At 47.8% G+C, this 17,203-nt stretch overlaps 1 protein-coding gene across 3 annotated transcripts in view; it reads left to right on the top strand.

Annotated features, from left to right (window-relative positions):
- CLUAP1 (clusterin associated protein 1) overlaps nucleotides 1-17,203 on the top strand; it is a 58,334-nt gene that overhangs the window by 38,697 nt on the left and 2,434 nt on the right. For 2 of the 3 annotated variants that reach the window (XM_069029994.1, XM_069029995.1), the window contains exons 10-11: nucleotides 7,346-7,450; nucleotides 17,038-17,093. In XM_069029994.1, coding sequence (XP_068886095.1) covers nucleotides 7,346-7,450; nucleotides 17,038-17,093 — 161 coding nt within the window. Of the gene's footprint in view, nucleotides 1-7,345; nucleotides 7,451-7,769; nucleotides 7,819-17,037; nucleotides 17,094-17,203 lie in introns of those variants that run through there. The other variant, XM_069029996.1, reaches the window with a different exon arrangement.

Below are 17,203 nucleotides of genomic sequence, written 5' to 3' on the forward strand. Positions count from 1 at the left end.
GCTGAGCAGCTTTGTGTGCCCACCCTCCCCCAGGGTTAGCAGTGCAATTCTCACCAGAAGCAGGGATCACCTGAGGGATGGAGTTTCTGCTGGAGAGGATTCCCAAGGCACCTGCAGGTGGATCTGCCAGTGATTTTAACAAGAGTGCTGTGAGCACGGTGAGGAAATGGTGTGAGGTGCTGCAGGCAGGAGCACTTCAGCCTTTCAGCTGTTTGCATTTTGGGTGCTACGTGCTCCTGAGAGAGGACGTGTTCTGTAATGAGCCAGTGACAGGGAAGAGTAAGGAAGGACTTTCACCATCAGAAACATCTTTCTGAAGTAGGTTTTTGGAGGGAAAAATATTTCCTAGAATCCCAGACTGCTTTGGGTGGAAGGGAGCTTAAAGCTCATCCTGTTCCAACCCCCTGCCATGGGCAGGGACACCTTCCACTGTCCCAGGCTGCTCCAAGCCCCATCCAGCCTGGCCTTGGGCACTGCCAGGGATCCAGGGACAGCCACAGCTGCTCTGGGCACCCTGTGCCAGGGCCTCCCCCCCTCCCAGGGAACAATTCCTTCCCAATTTCTTGTTTAAATTGACCATCACTCTTTGTCCTGTCACCACAGACCTTGCTAAATACTTCATTATTCCACTTAGATTTTTGAGTAATGTCCCCCACACAAAGCAAGGTGGTTTAATCTGAAGTTTTATTCCATCTTCAGTTTGTTTGGAAACTTAGGATTTTGTTGTCTGGGCCTTCAACCCAACAAGACACCAGGATGGTTGAAGTGGACCCTGCTCTGACTTGGTCTTGGTCATGGAATGGGTTCTGGAGATGAAGGGATGAGCTCCTTCTCAGCTCAGGGGAAGGTGGGCAGGCTGGCCTGGTGTCTCCCAGTATCCCAGGACTCCCTGGCTGACTCTGGAATGTTGAGGGGCTGGAGTGAGCTTTCTTGGAACAGGTTCACCGTTTCCCTCCTCAGAGGGGTCACAGGGGCAGTGCCCCTGCCAGGAACAGGGCAGGTTCTCACTCTCTTTGCACGTTGCCCCTGGAAGCTGCACGACACTTAATGAGGCTTTTCTAACAACACGGGCTAGCAGGTGGTGATGAATTTGTTCCAATTAACTGATAAAAGTCAGCATCCTCTCTGTCCTGTGAGCAGTTACCTTCATGGACCCTTTTAATTGATCAGCTCTCTCATTGTCTGCATCCCCTGACCTTATCTCCTGCTAATTTGGTAAGAAGGGCTCCAAATTAACACTTCATTTCTCTCTGCAGTAAAGTTGCAGGAGTTTTGGACAGCTTTCAGTTGAGTTTCAGGCTGAGAAGCCTAAATCCTGTTTCTAATAAAGGAGAGCTGTGGGATGGAGGTTGAGTTGTGCAGATCTGTGCTGAGAATGTAGAAAGTCCATGGATTTGTTGTGGTATTCATGTAAAACTGGCAAAATTGTTTTGTGGTATTTATAAACAGTCTGGTTCTTTTTTCTTTTGCTGCCACACATAGCAAATCAGTTTTTTTTCTCTGACAGAGCAACTCCATAAAACCACTGCACAAAAAAAAAAAAAAAGCCAACACTAAATTGTCTGAAAAACTGTTCTTAAACAACATAAAGGTTTTGAACTCTACAGATCAGGCTCTGAGTATTATCTGCCTGATGAAAATACACACAATTAAGTACTTGCAGTAGTATAAGAATGTCTTTTTGTGCTCAGCAGGGAGGAAATTGCTGTTATTTTTCTAATCTTTGCTTTGCAGAAGAGGCTCTTAGAGAAGCTGATCCAGGCTGTGGTGTCTCACACATCTGCTGCCCCTGTGCCACATCCAAGGCTGGTGCCAAGTAACAAATCCAATTGGCTGAAGCTCAGGGTTTGGTTCCCTTGTTAATGGCAAAGTGACTCTTGGTGTGTTGAACATTGCTCAGATGAAGGCTGTAGATAGAACTCCTGTCAGGTGTGGGTACTGGATGCTCTGGTACTGGATTGTGTGAGAGGAGAGGCCAGGGAAGGTCACTGACCACAGCAGAAATTCAATTAATTTCCTCAAATTTATCCAACATTGTAAAAACTTTGTTGAGCAAAAAGGCACTTGGAATGTTTCTGGGCTGAAATAGTTTTTCAGACTCATCAGCTTTTTGCAGATGAAACAGATGTTTCTTTTTCACTTTTTTATACACTTTTCCCAATGCATTTTCTCACATTCTTCAGGAGCTTTTTATCAATTTAAAAACAGACAGTGCAGAATCACAGGATCCCAGAGTGGTTTGGATTAGAAGGGACCCCAAAGCCCATCCAGTGCCACCCCCTGCCATGGGCAGGGACACCTTCCACTATCCCTGATTGCTCCAGGATCCATCCAGCCTGGCCTTGGACACTTTCAGGGATCCAGGGGCAGCCCCAACTTCTCTGGGCACCCTGTGCCAGGGCCTGCCCACCCTCCCAGGGAGGAATTCCTTCCCAATATCCCATCCATCCCTGCCCTCTGGCACTGGGAATCGATTCCCCCTTGTCCTGTCACTCCAGGCCATTGTCCCCAGTCCCTCTCCACCTTCCTTGTAGGAATATATATGAACTATATATTTTTTTAAAAAGTAAAATATTTTGTTTTGGAAACATAAAGAGTAAACCCTTTGAATTTTCAAAAATATTTCCTGTATTTCTTTTGGCCAGTGCTTTGCCCAGGATTAATTTAAATATGCAGGAGTATTTGCTGTAAAACTGAATTTGTCCTTGACTCTGCCACTTTCTGTTGTGCTGCTCCAGTCAGTCCACCCTGCATCCTCTGGCTTGGTCTGTAGAATGAGTAAACATTCATTTCCCCCAGCATCTGGAAATCTGCACTGCTTGAATCTTGTTCAGCAATAACCAGAGGATTAACTGATGCTCCTGGGTGCAGCCTTTCTACTCCAGAGCTGCTGCTTTACAATCTGACAGCAGGCAAACAAAAAGCCCCATTGCAGCAGTTGTGGGATTTGAGGGGGAACTCCTGGATGATTCCTGGAGGATATTGTTGGTGCTCAAGCCATCCGTCTTGTGAGAGACACTTGGAACTGGTCCACAGGAGCTTTGTGTTGTGCTTGTTGGGTAATTGCAAATTCATGGTCTAATTTAATAGTACTTTGATGGGTTCTTGGCTTGGAAGACTGTTAGAAATAGTTCTGGTCACCAAATACGACCTCTTGATCAAATGGGCCCAAAAATAACTTAACTGCTCACTCCTGCTGAGACTCCAAATCCCAGTTTAAATGGAGCTTGTCATCCAGATTTAATTTTAATTACTTCAAGTGGCTGAGACCTATTGCTTCCCCAAGCAGTAGTTAATCATCCTTGTTGATAAATTGGGAATTTGGATTCTGTGGATGCACCAGGCTGGATGGGACTTGGAGCAGCCTGGGATAGGGGCAGGTGTCCCTGCCCATGGCAAGGCTGGAATGGGATGAGTTTAAAGTCCCTTGCAACCCAAATTATTCCATGATTCTGTGATCCTAAAATGACCAAGCAAGGTAAATAATTGCACTTAGAGCGACCTCTGCAACCTCCTCGTTGCTGTATGTTGCTGTTACTGCCCAGTTTTTGGCTACACAGCTCCAAACATCCAAGTTTTCCACTGGAATTTGTAGGACCTCCACACATCTGGAGCTTGCTCAGTAGCTTTCAGTACCAGGCTGAATTTTTTTCGAGAAGAGATGACAGATCTCAGTGTTGTGCTAAGGATAAAGGACGTTCCCTCCAGAAATTTTTCTATCCAAGCCTTTCATTCCCTTCAGAGTGCAGAGCTGTGGGTTTAGGAGTGTCCAGGCTGATACAGAGCCTGGTGTTCTGGATTTGGTGTGACAGTGGGATGGGTTTGGCAGAGCTGAGGCTTCCAATAGGCACTGAGCTTCACTCTCCTTCAGCACATTTAAAATCCCAATCCCACCCCCTTTGGTTTTTCCTGCTCCCTTATTTCATGCCACTTATTAACTGGATTTCATTTGGGATCAAGTTGCTGTCAGCTGCCCATTTGATTGTTCTCATGATGTTTTCTCACCAAAACCAGCATCCTGCTGAATGCAGTAATTGCTGTGGAACCAATACTTGTGTTTTCAAGGCAGTGGATTTCTGATGAAATTGGACACTCTGCACAGCACTTACAGCTAATTCCAGAGCACATCAATAAACAATGGCCTCTGTGCTCATTATCCTCACCACAGTAACTTCTTATTTTACAGCTGGATACTTTTACTTGAATATTGATGCAAACTACCAAATCTGTAATGAAATCACTGCTAAGTTATTAAATCATGCTGCTTTTCCTTCAAGCATTGCAAATTACCAGAAATTAAATCATTTCAGGATAGTATTATCTGTCCAGGTATCAGCTCTGGCTTTTTTCTGGGAGCAGTGGGAACAGGAACAAAAATTCCACCTTTGGAGATCAGTGGAACCAGGATGTATTTTTTGTGGCTGGACAGCTTTAAAGGAAACTGATTTAGTTGACTGAAACCCATCTTTATGAAATAGAAATGTTGAAATGAAAGGCAAGTGGGGTTTAAAATCTCAGTGTATTCTCCCTCAGGTAGGCTGATATTTGGAGTGTTTTCTGTGCAGTAGAGTCAATCACAGCAGTGGGAAGATGGGCCCAGCACAATTTACAGACTTGTTCTGCTGACTGCCTTTTCACAATAAAAATACAAGAGCTGCTTAAAACCTCAGTCTGAAGCTTCTGGAAGCTGCCAGCTTGGCCTCAACTGGGGCACATGGATTGCTGAATAATAATAAATAAGTCTGTTGTGAGAATTCCAATAATCCTCATGTAAACCCATATAAATCTCATAAGCCAGCTCCATTTAGTGGTTCTGTACTCCATGTACAAGCACATGGCAGTTTGTGGTGCTGTGGTTGATTATCTTCATTGCTTTATGCTGATCCTAAGAAAAACCAGCTTTTTTCATAAGGAATGTTCCTTGTCTCCCCAAAATTGATTGTAGTTGGTTGTGCAGTGTTACACAAATGAGATTGTGGCTTCTTCTAGGGCAACAAGTCTTGCTACGTGTTGTTAAATGAAACTTTCTGAATTGTCACTGTTTATGAATACCAAGAATATTTTGGTGAGAACTGGGCACAAGGGGTGTAGAGTGAGGGGTTTGGTGGGGGGACACTGCTTAGGACAGGTCACACACAGCCCTGGGCTGGTCTGATGTTTAATCCTGATAAAAAGCCTGTACTCAGCTTCTCTGTACCTTGTGTATTTGAATAATTTTTTAGTACTGTGCTCTGCTTCTGTGTCCTTGGGATTTTGGCTCAGCTGTTAATACAGATTGTGTATGGGCAGAGCTGGGCTTGGTGATAGCAGCCCTTGGGCTGGATTGGAGCAGTATATTTATTTTGGGGGAGTGCAAAAGGTGCTTGATGTCTTTTCAAGAGGGAGTAGGAGGCTTGGAGGCAGGGATTTTGATATTGCTGCATTTGCAGCTGTCACTTCCCAGAGCCTCTGGCACGAGTGCACTGCAGTGATGCTCCGAGCTGGGGTCTGTGCACCAGGATTCCAGCCAGGCTATGCAAGGAGAACCCAAACTTGCCATAGATCCATAACAGGATTTGTTTCAAGGTCACAACTCAGCAGGAAAAGTGTTGTACTGTGGTTATTGGGGAGAAACTTCTCCCTGTGATGGGGGGCAGGCCCTGGCACAGGGTGCCCAGAGCAGCTGTGGCTGCCCCTGGATCCCTGGCAGTGTCCAAGGCCAGGTTGGACATTGGGGCTTGGAGCAGCCTGGGACAGTAGAAGGTGTCCCTGCCCATGGCAGGGGGTGGCAGATGGGCTTTGAGGTCCTTTCCAAGCCAGGCCATTCCATGACATGCTGGGAGTTCAATTGAATTGGTATTTTCATTTGGGTTGAAAGGCAATCCAGGGTTTTTAAAGGCACAGGGAAGAATTTCTTCCCCATATCCCATCCAGCCCTGCTCTCTGGCAGTGGGAGGCCATTGGTCCCTGCTCAGCTGGCAGCTCATGCTCAGGAGATCCCAGAGAGGAGCAGGATGCACGGATGGGCACGGAATTGGAAAGATTGGGCCAAGTAATCAGTGGGCTCCCTACAGCAGCCTCAGCTCTTGGCAGTGGTGCTGCCTAACAGGAGCACAAGTGACAAAACCTGAAAGGGAGAAATTGCTGCTAAAAATAAAATAACCGAGAAGGAAGAAAAAAACCCCACAAAATAAGAATGAGGGCATTTTAGTAGCAGTAAGAGCCATCACAGATGTGATAAATTCATTCTTTAATATACTGAGCACAAACTTGAATTCTTTCTGTAAGCTCCACATGGAGATTGCCCATGCAAGGCTGAGCAGAACCTCAGTTTCCTAAATGCCAGGCAAACAGCAGCAGCATCCAGGTCACAGAGCAGGGAGTGATTCCCTCACTTGCCAAACAGGAAAGTGCAAATAGAAATTACAGCTAACTCTGCTGGAGCCTTGTCATCTTACCAGGCTAGCAAATAGTTCCCTTGCCAGTTATTATTTTCTCATTAACTTAATATAGCAGTGAAAAAGAGGATGGGAAAATGTCTAATATTTGTATATTGTCCGATAATTAAATATTGCAAAGCTGTGTCAGCTCATTACTAATCCTAATTAAAGTAGTTATTTCCATTTTCAGCTCAGATGTGTGTGTAATTAAATGTACCTGGGAAAGAATTGCCTATTTTCTCTAAATAATCAGCAGCAAATGTTGCTGTGCTGGGTGCTCCCGTGGGGTCCTGTTGGGCTTGTCCTGGCACTGGACAGGGAGCTTTACTTTGGATGGGGAGAAGGAAACAAAGGCAGATGATGAAAATATCTGAAGAAGTTCCTGCATCTTTGGAAGCTTTCCTGTCCCTCCAGCATCTTGGGTTTGGCTGTAGCTGCATTCCTTTTATGTGGGGACCTGGAACTGTGCTTATCTAGGATTAAATGGAAGGCAAATAGTCCAAGGGGATGGGTTTTGACATTGCTGGTGTCAGGGTAAAACCAGGAGATGCGTTAATAAACACACACACTTCCCAATGCTTTTCAAAGAGTTTTTGTCTTTAAATCACTTGCTGAAGTAGCACCTTCTCTTCATAGCCAGAGGGGGGGTTTAAACAGCACCTTTGTGGTACAGTCTGGGATTGTCCCAAGACTCTTGTTTGCAGTGAATGGTGCTTTGGCACTCACATGCTGAAGGATTTCTCCTTGGGATGTGGATATTGGCCACTTTCCTGCACTCTTGTGTAGATCCAAAGCTCTCTGCAGCTGCATTTTCAATTCCTCTTGGGCTCCAACAAAGGTAGAACTGCTGGTATCTCCTGTGTCCTGCTGCTGTTCTGGGCTGTGGGTTGGTTTGGGGGATATTAACTGGGTTTGTTTTTAACCAGGTAATGATGATTCCGACATAGACATCCAGGAGGATGAAAGATCCGACAGTGAGGGGGATTTGCAGATCATGAGGCACCGCATCAGCACCGACGCTCTCCTGCAAGGTATCCTACCCCTTCCTGAGCTGCCCTGATTCACAGGGATATGCTGGAATTACCTGAGTAGCTGCAAATGTAAGAAGCCCCTGTCACCCTTCAGGATATTGGCACTTCTCAGCTCTCAGGAGCTGTAGGAGGATAAAGCCCTGTGGAGAAAACAGTGCTTCCAGGGGAACAAATGAAGGATTATTTACTGGGGGGAAAAAAATCACTGTGTGGGGAAAATCCTGCCTTGGTATTGCCTTACACATTCCTGAAGCAGTTTTATGCAAAGCCTTAGGGAAGCAATACCACTTCTCATTGCAAAGCATTTCTTTCCCTTTAGCTGTTGGCACCTGTTTCAGCTGAGTCTCCCACAGAAACCTTCAGTGAGTCACTAAAGCCACCTGCACTGACTGGGCACAGGTGGAGCAACCTGAGCTGCTGCTGCCAGGGAGGGATGTGAGCCCTCTGTCCTGCTTCATGGGGAGTGGAACTGCAGCCTCTGCCTGCTGATGCCACTGCTCACAAGGAGCTCGGAGGAATTGCTGTGTGAGGGTCTGTGTTTCACTCAGGTGGGAAAAGAAACCTTCTGTTTAGTCTGGAGTCGAGCAAAGCACAGCCAGGAAATCAGGGTGGTTCTTCTTGTTAGCAGTGAGGGATTCTGAACTGTCAGCACAAACCTCTCTGGGTTCTGGAGCAAGTGCCTCTGTGAGGGATTTCACGTGCCACCATTCCTGCTGGTACCTGTTCCTTAGATAAACTGCAGATATGTGGGGGTTTGTGAGTGGAATTCTGCTTTCCCCTCTCTGACTGAGACCAGGGAAAGAAGCTGGTGTTCTCAAATCTGTGTAATGCAAGTACTTTTATCCTCCCTTCCTCTGTTTTTCTTGAAAATTGAAAATTCTCAAAATTAAGTGCTAGAAACACTGATATTCCCTAAGGAATATTTTACATTGGCATTTCTCAAGGAAAGGTTTTAGAGCTTTGGAAGTGACCCAAAGTGTAGCTTCATCTCAGAGAACACCATGACCTGAGTGCCTGCTACTCTTAATAGCAGTTTTAGTTTTACTCTAAAAGTCGTAGATTTTGCTGCAAGTAGAATTTTTTCTAGGAAGAGCTTTGTTATCATTAATTACCCTTAATGGAAACTCAGTGTTAGTTCATCAGACTTTAAGACCTGAGTTTAATGTCAGAAGCAGCAGCTTCTTTAGAAAACCAGGGCTGAATATTGTCTGCCTGTTTGCTATTAAACACACCACAGATCTGTTGGTGTTCTTCAGCAATTTGCATTTAAAACACACTTAATGATCAAGGCAGCACAGCAAGAACATTATTTCTATTAATTGCTGCTTTTTCCCTTGATTCAATTTAAGATATTTCAATCACTTTCCTTTGAAGCTTTGTGCTTTCTTACATGGTCATGCTGCTCAGCCACGTTTGCTCTCAAACTGAGGAGAAAGGGCCACTGTGCTCAGTCCCTGTGGCTGCTGTGGTGCACTTTCACATCTCTAATTCCCAGGTTATCAGTGCTGGGAGATAAGGCTTCCTCCCTCTCTCTGTGGTGGGCAGATATTCCAGTGTGTTCTGCCATTATAGAGGCAAAATTCTCAGGGAGAGATAATCCCTCTTTTTAGGCCACTTGGTATAATTGAGAAAAATCAGCACCCTCTCATCCTCAAGAGCCCTTTCATCAGCTCTGCCTAGATGCAGCAAAATTCAAACTAAGTGCAGGTTTGACAATACTGCTCCTGGTTTTATTCTTTCAGCCAATTAAAAGACTTGAAGTTACAGGATTTCGTTTCCCATGGAGCAGCAAAGAGGGAGCTGGGGGAGACTTGTGTGGTGCAGAGAGAAAATGGACCCTTTCCCCATGTGCAGAGAGGAACAGGCAGGAGCAGCTGAAGAAGGAAGCTGGAATGAGCTCTGGAGCTTTGACTTCAGTGCTGCTGGGTTAGCAAACATGGCAAAACCAGCATTAGGGAGGCAGGAAGGGCTCAGATCCAGGAGGGAGCAGGGAGGTGAGAGCTCATGGCTGGAAGAGCAGTGGCCAAGCTGCAGGTGCTGCCTGTGGGCCTGGGAAACCACAGCTGCTTTATTGTCCCAATATCACAGTTCCAGGCAAGTCCCTTCCTTGAGGGGGCTTATTGTAATAAACCCCTGTGCCACTGATCATTTGCTTTTGTAAATCAGAGAATCCATTGATTTATCATAGAATCACAGACTGCTTTGGGTTGGAAGGGACCTTAAAGCTCATCTCATTCCACCCCAATCCATGGGCAGGGACACCTTCCACTGTCCCAGGCTGCTCCAAGCCTCATCCAACCTAGCCTTGGGCACTGCCAGAGATCCAGGGACAGCCCCAGCTGCTCTGGGCACCCTGTGCCAGGGCCTGCCCACCCTCCCAGGGAACAATTCCTTCCCAATATCCCATCCATCCCTGCCCTCTGGCACTGGGAAGCCATTCCCTGTGTCCTGTCCCTCCATCCTTTGTCCCCAGTCCCTCTCCAGCTCTCCTGGAGCCCCTTTAGGCCCTGCAAGGGGCTCTGAGGTGTCCCTGGAGCCTTCTCCTCTCCAGGTGAGCACCCCCAGCTCTCCCAGCCTGGCTCCAGAGCAGAGGGGCTCCAGCCCTTGGAGCATCTCCGTGTGTTCCTCTGGACTCACTCCAACAGCTCCGTGTCCTTCCTGTGCTGGGAACACCAGAGCTGGAGGCAATGCAGTCTCTACATTTTAATTTTAACATTGTCAATGTGAGTAATATTTCACATCCACTTTTATTCTGTCTGGCAATAGATATTTGAGGCTGTGACAAGTACAATGGACTTCCCTGAATTTGTGGTGGCACTTGCAATAAGATTCTTGTTTTGTCAGAGATCCAAAGAAAAATTCTTTCAGCCTTGAAAGCCTTAACCATTTGCAGTGCAGAGAAACCTCTTGCCTGAAACAGCCCATAGATGAGTTGTTTGCAGCAGGGTGGTTGTTCGTGTGCAGCTGGGGTGGACTTTGTGGTAAAGGATGCAAAGCCTTGTCCTGGGAATGCAGAAGCTGCTGTGCTGGATCACCATCCATCCAGCCTGGTCCCTCCCCAGCACTGGCTGAAAGAAAATGTCTGGGGAAGCACATGGGAACTTCCCTCAGGTTCCCTAGTGCTCTCAAGCTGTTTCAACCCCATCAGTTGTGGCTTCCACAGATTTAATCTAACCCTCAGTATATTTATGTTCTCCTAAGAACCTGTCCAGTCTCCCCTTGAACTAAATAGGTTTTTGTCGCCCACAACTGTCAGAAAGTGGCAGATTCTGAAGTGATGTTGTGATTCCATGTGCAGATCCATCTTCTCAGGACCAGAGTCCTGAAATGCATTGTGGCATCACGAGGATCTCTCCCCTTGCAGGGCTGGCAGGTGGGGATACACACACTGTGCTGGTGACGAGGCAGTGCTGCTGCATGGAGCTGAAACAGTCCATCCTTGTGGAACTGTGCCTGTAAATGACCTTCTGTTCCACACTGCCAGGGTGTTTCAGCTCCTGTGAACCATTTCTCCCAGTGCTGTAGCTCTTTTCCTTTCGTAACATTGGTGTTAAGGGGTGGTTTTGCCCTGACCTGACCACAGAGACCATTTCATTACTGAGATGGGAACAACTTCAGCCCCATTTGATCTTCACTGTAAGAAGACAGCTTTATAAAACCCTGGCTTTTTAGCAGTTGGTCCAAAGTCACACAGTGAGAGAGCAGCTCTCTCAGAGCCCTCTTCCTTGGCAGAGCTGGCCCAGAGGATCAGGGTGTTAATGATGTGCTGGCAGAGAGGGCATTTGCTGCTGAGTGCCTGTGGCATCCTGCATGCTGGGGGAAGGCTGCAGAGCCTGAATTATCCCTGATTTTTTTTTCAGTCCTGTAAGGAAAAGGGAAGTTTTGACAGAAAAATCTTCTCAGGTGAGCCTCCACAGTCCTGTTTCCAATCCTTCCATACAGCAGGCAGGCTGAAAAGCAGGGAAGTCCTGTTCTCAGTGGGAATTGTCACTCTGCTTGTGGAATTTCTCTCTCCAGCTTGTGGCCATGTTCAGATTTCTGCTGTGGAATTTCTAGAATGTTTTCCTTCCCTCTTAATCTCCCCCAGGTGTGTAGAAACCACAGGTGTGAAATTGGTTGGCAGGAGAGTTGGAGGGATTCAGTTGGGAATATGCAACAGCTGCCTGCTCTTTATATCTTGTTCACACTGAGCTCCTGTGGCTGTCACCTGCCTAATTTCTAAAACCACATGTTAAATAAGTGGTCTGGTTTTCCCTTCCCTCTGACTCCTCAAGGAAATAACATCTCTGAGTCCACGATGAGGAGATGTATGCAAGTGCATTTGTCTTTACAAACACAAGATGGTAACAAATCTGGATTTCTCAAAATTCTTCTCTGTTGTGGAAATGAGTCTTGATAAGAAAAATGTGCTGAAGGCCTCTGCAGCTGTCTGGGCATCCCTCAGATCCTGTGTGATCCCATCCCTGATCGCTCTGCCTCATCCACAGGGACAGCTGCCTCTTACCAGCACACAGGATGTGGTTTCCTTCTTTACCCTTCTCAAGTCATTCCTCCAGGCAGTCTGTTTAGAAACTCTTTACAAACAGGGGTCAGGGTCTCCTCACTGCTGCAGAGTGCCTGGAGCTTGTGGTTTTGAGAAAAAAGCCAGAAGAAAATGCCTTGTTCAGAGTCAGGCAATACTGAAGTGCCCACAGGGAGGATTTGCCAGGGATGTTGCATGTGCAAACTTCTGCCACAGACTCCAGAAACTGTCAGCATCCTCCTGGTGTCCAGCAGTGCCAGCATGGCCAGACCTGAGTCTCAGAAACTCCAGGAATCTGCAGTCCCCACACTCAGTGGGGCTTCCAGGTGCTCTTTGTGAGGCCAAATTAAATTTGGGTGTCTGCACAGAAAGGGTGCCTGATGTGGTGTCAGGTGGGCAGAGGTGAGTCAGACACAGCAGCAGCTGTGACACAGGCTCTGCTGGGCACAGAATTCTTAACTTTCCAGTCCATCTGGGGCTTGGCAATGTTGTTTGTAACCCCAGAGCCCTTCTGAATATCCCTGCCTGATTTCTTGGCAGTTACCAAGAGGTACAGAGCAACAAAACAAAATCTGCTCTGCCCTGGGCAGCTGCTCTCTTCCTGATGGCTCTGAGGAGCCCTGGTGTTCGCAGGCACCTCCTGGTATGTGTTTGCCTGGATTCAAAGCCTGTGGAGGCAAGGAGATGAGTGGGTTTCACACATTCCATGGACAGAGGGACAAAGCTGAGGCACAAGGAATGGGAAGGATTTGGCTGTGCAGGGTTCAGGTTCTCCAGCTGTTGGGTAATGTATGGAATCAAGGGGGAAAATTTCACAAGTCCACCTGCTCCCAGAGCACCTCAGAGAGCTACACCGAAGTGATCCTGCTCTCCATGAACTTTTAAAAATAAATTCCTTCCTGGGGAACTTCCCCAGGGGCAGTTTTACTCTGCCTGGGGCTTCGTACACATGGGAAATGTGGGTCCTTGTGGCTGTGCTCCTGGAGGGAATGTACTTTCCTAGCAAACCAAATCAAGTCCTGACTGTAAACCTTGTAAAAGCATTTTGGGGAGTCAGGTTAGTCTCTTATTCCTTGTCTCCTCAGGTCAAACAGGAGGGAAAACTGGGAGGGAAAAACAGTGTTTGAAACGCTGGATCTGACTGTCAGTACTGTGAGCTAAATTACCTGGAGAGGGAGGAAGCTGCTACAGCCGCTCTTCCCATTTTCCTGTATTTCTGTGTGGATCTCTGCAGATTCCTGTCCCTCAGATAAGTTTACAGACCTGAGTTCCCTGATACAGCAGCTGCTGGACAATATTACCAGGCTCCTGTAGCTGGGGGAAGGTGGGCAGTCAGACGTGTTTGAAAAGGGGCTGCAGATGGGATTCACAGAAACTCCTTTGTCTCAAACTGAAATGGGGCTTTCTCCCTCCATGTCAGCATCTGCTTCCAGCAGAGCTGCTGTGGGCTGGAGGCTTTGTGTCTGAAAGGGAGGTGCTGCCTGGAGGGAGGAGGTTTTGGGCCATCCCAACATCAGAGCTAGCGAAGGAGGAGGAGAGGCTGTAGGTCTGACATGGTGGGAACAGCTCCCTCACTTCCAAGCAGATTTCCTTTTCATGGAGGTGTAAGAAATAAACTGAAGTGTGCTCCCCTACACAGCAGCTGTGCTGTGCTTAATGAATCCCTGGATTTTGGCAATGCCTGGAAAATGCTGCTGGGATCAGGGTCTTGCACTAAAGGGAGGGGATTTTTCTGCTCTGCCCTGGTGTGGCCTCACCTCAGCTCTGGGGCAGTTGTGGGTGCCACAATATCGAAGGATCTAAAGTTGTTGGAGAGTGTCCAGTGGAGGGGCATGGGCACGGGGAAGGGTCTGAGGAGCAGCTGAGGGTGCTTGGATTGTTCAGCTGGAGAAGGAGACTGAGGGCAGAGCTCAGCGGGGGCTGCAGCTCCTCCCAAGGGGCAGCTCTGATCTCTGCTCCCTGTGCCAGGGACAGCACCCAGGGAACGGCTGGAGCTGGGCCAGGGCAGGGTCAGGCTGGAGATCAGGGAAAGGCTCTTCCTCAGAGGGTGCTGGGCACTGCCCAGGCTCCCCAGGGAATGGGCACGGCCTCGAGGCTGCCAGAGCTCCAGGAGGGTTTGGACAGCGCTGCCAGGGATGCCCAGGGTGGGGTTGGTGGGGTGTCTGTGCAGGGCCAGGGGTTGGACTGGATGATCCCTGTGGGACTCTTCCCACTCAGGAAATTCTATCATTCTGTGATTGAAAACACAGTGCCCAAAGGCAACAGTTCAGAAAGATCAGGCAGAAGGTTCATCCCATTTTTCTGTGTGTGGAAGGGAATGTGATGCAGAGGGAAGAGAGGTGTCTCCTGTGAGCTCATGCTGTGAGTTCACATTAAACATTGGAGCCTGACTGCAGATCTCCAGACAGGGAGCAAAATGTGTCAGCTCTAAATCCACCTGCCCCCCTCCCAGGCTGTCCAGACTCTCGAGTTGTGTGTCACTCCTTGCTGTGAGGCACAGGGTTAACCTTTACCCACTGCTGGGTGAGGAGCTGGAAATCATCCCAGCCCTGTGGCTCCATCCTGGGCAGCTGCACAGGGTGGTACCACAGGGAGCATCACACAGAGGGAAAACAGCAACAGCTCACAGGCTCCAAGCCAGGGATGCACGTTCCCTTCTGCTTCCTGAGGGCTCAGTGCCTACAAACCATGGCCATGCACGGGGAGAAGGTTGGAGTCCAAAGGTGCAGTGAATTACAGCCTGTTCATTACCAGCATCTTTCCTAATTACTGCTCTGTACAGCCTGTCCCAGCTGGATTCACATTATCTGTAAGGAAACACCACAGGCTCTCTCCTCTTGGCAGCTGTGTGAGCCCAGCTGAACAGAACCCCAGAAACCAAGTGACAACATCCCCAGCTCTCCCTGTCCTCTGCAGGTGACTCTGTTTCCTGCCTGCCCCCAGTACATGATGGCACCATGGCCATCTGCCCTCTGTGCTCCCACACAGGGAAACTTGGGGGGTTATGGTCTGGAAGTGAAAATAATGCTCCATGGAAAATCTGCTTTCTCTCCTCTTTACAGTTTAGTGCTCAGGTGAAGTCCCAGCCCCTCTGCATCCTGGGATCACTCCTGGCAGTGTCCCAGGGTTTGCTGCAGGACTTAACCCTGCTAATCCCACAGTTGATAGTTCAGAGAGGTGCTACCCTGGCTTAGAAAATGTAGGGATCTGAGTCCAGGCAGTCCCAGATCCTCGAGTTCTCCAGGTGTGAGCAGTTACACGTCCATAGGGTGTCTGCACTGTGCCCACTGATGGAGGAGCAGCATCCTGCACACCTTCCATGAGCATTTTGAACTGTCCTATTCCATCAGCTCTCCTTACCTGCTATCTTGATTCTCTTTTATATTCAGGATCTCTCTCAGTTTTGTCTTATTTTAGGAGCTCCCTGCAGCTTTCTCCTTTTGAGGTAGTAGTTCCCAGTTTTACACTTTATGCTGAGCCTTTTACAGAGTAAAATTGCAGTTAAACTCAAGAGTCATTTGTAGGCTGGGCAAAAATGGGGTTCTGTTGTCATCTAAGGATGTCAGTTGTAACCATCTCCAAATTTAGATCATTTAGTGTAGCATAAATTAGAGCAAAAGTCTCCAAAGCCTGAAGACAGATCTATCCAGAAATCTTATCATTCCATCTCCACTTCCTGTGTTATCAGCAACTGCTGGATAGAGGCCACTGCTTTTTATATAAAGACAAAAAATCCTTTTAATTATCTGCCTTGATGCAACAAGGGTTTTTTGGTGAGCTGAGGATGAGTTAGGCAGCTTTTTCCTACCACTAACTCAGCTCAAACTGCGTGGGACAAAAGAGACCTGTCATCTTTTGTGCTTTGGGAAGTAGAAAAAAAGAAGTTTGCCAGGGTATATTTTAAAGCTGCTTTGTTTTCATGCTAAAAACAGCACAGATTGGATTGTCTAGGTTGGAACAATCCATATTGGGCATGGAGGAAGCTGGTGATGGCAGGAGATGAACAGATGGTGAGATGGGATGGACACAGCGGGGCTGGAAATAGGATCCACTGAGTGTTGAGGGGGTTCTGTGGGTGCAGCAGCAGGGCTGAGTCACCCAGGCAGCCCACAGGCAGCTTCTCCTTGCTCACAGCTCTGCTGTCCCCATTCCCAGCACTTCCAGGCTCCCTCCCCACCCAAGGAGACCTGCTAACATCTTCCCATGGCCTCTGTGTAGCCAAGAACAGCCAAGCAGGCACAAGTGGGTTCTCCCCTCTCAGTGAGCTCCCTGCAGATCCCCACCTCCCTCTTCAGCTTTACACATCAAACTCCCAACAGGAAATTCTTGAGGTTTGCCTGGGTGCTGCCAGGAGTTCTTGTGAGATTCAATCCCTCCTGGAATATCAGAAAGGGTCTGAGCTCTCTAAAGGACAAAGGGTTCACCACATGGAAAAACCAGGCTTTTGTTCTCTGTGTACCAAAGCAGAGGAAGGAACATGTCAGTTCATGGATTTTTTGGGTTGGAAGGGACCTCTCAAGATAATCTAGAGCAACCTCTCTGCTCAAACAGGAGATCTGAGCTGCTTGTCCAGGACCACATCCAGTTTGGTTTTGAGTATCTCCATGAATGAAGACTCCTAAACTTCTCTTGGCAACCTTGTTCCAGTGTTTGGTTGCCCTCAGAGTTAAAAAAAAAGGTTTCTTGTGTTCAGATAGAATTTCCTGTTTCTTAATGTGGCCGTTGCCTCTTGTCCTGTCAGAACTGTCATGCTGGAATAAGGTAGCTCTGGAAATAGCACCCTGACTAGAATTAGAATCATAGAATGTTGGAGAAAACCTCCAAGGTCATTGAGTCCAGTGTTAATTACTGTTAGCCTTACCCCCTCCTACCTTCTCCTGAGCAATGAGGCTTAACAAGGGAGGTGACTGCATGAATTGGGATCTCATCCTCTCACTGAGGGATACCCTCTGAGCTTTATCCCTCCTTCTTCCTCCCTCTGACCATGAGCCAGGTTTGATGGTGATTCTCTTTCCCTCCTGTGACCACGAGCCAGGTTTGATGGTGATTCTCTTTGCTCCTGCAGGAAGAGTTGGCACACGGATCATGGGATCAATGCAAGGTGGAGACACAGAGGAAGATGTGAGTAACCATCTCATGTGTCTGCAGAGCTTCTCTGACAGGGCTTTAGAATGCCAGCTCTCTCCTCAGCTGGAGGGACACCTTTTTACCTGCTGAATGCTCACGCCCCA

This window comes from Aphelocoma coerulescens, chromosome 14, assembly GCF_041296385.1.
Source record: "Aphelocoma coerulescens isolate FSJ_1873_10779 chromosome 14, UR_Acoe_1.0, whole genome shotgun sequence".
Taxonomy (NCBI): Eukaryota; Metazoa; Chordata; class Aves; order Passeriformes; family Corvidae; genus Aphelocoma; species Aphelocoma coerulescens.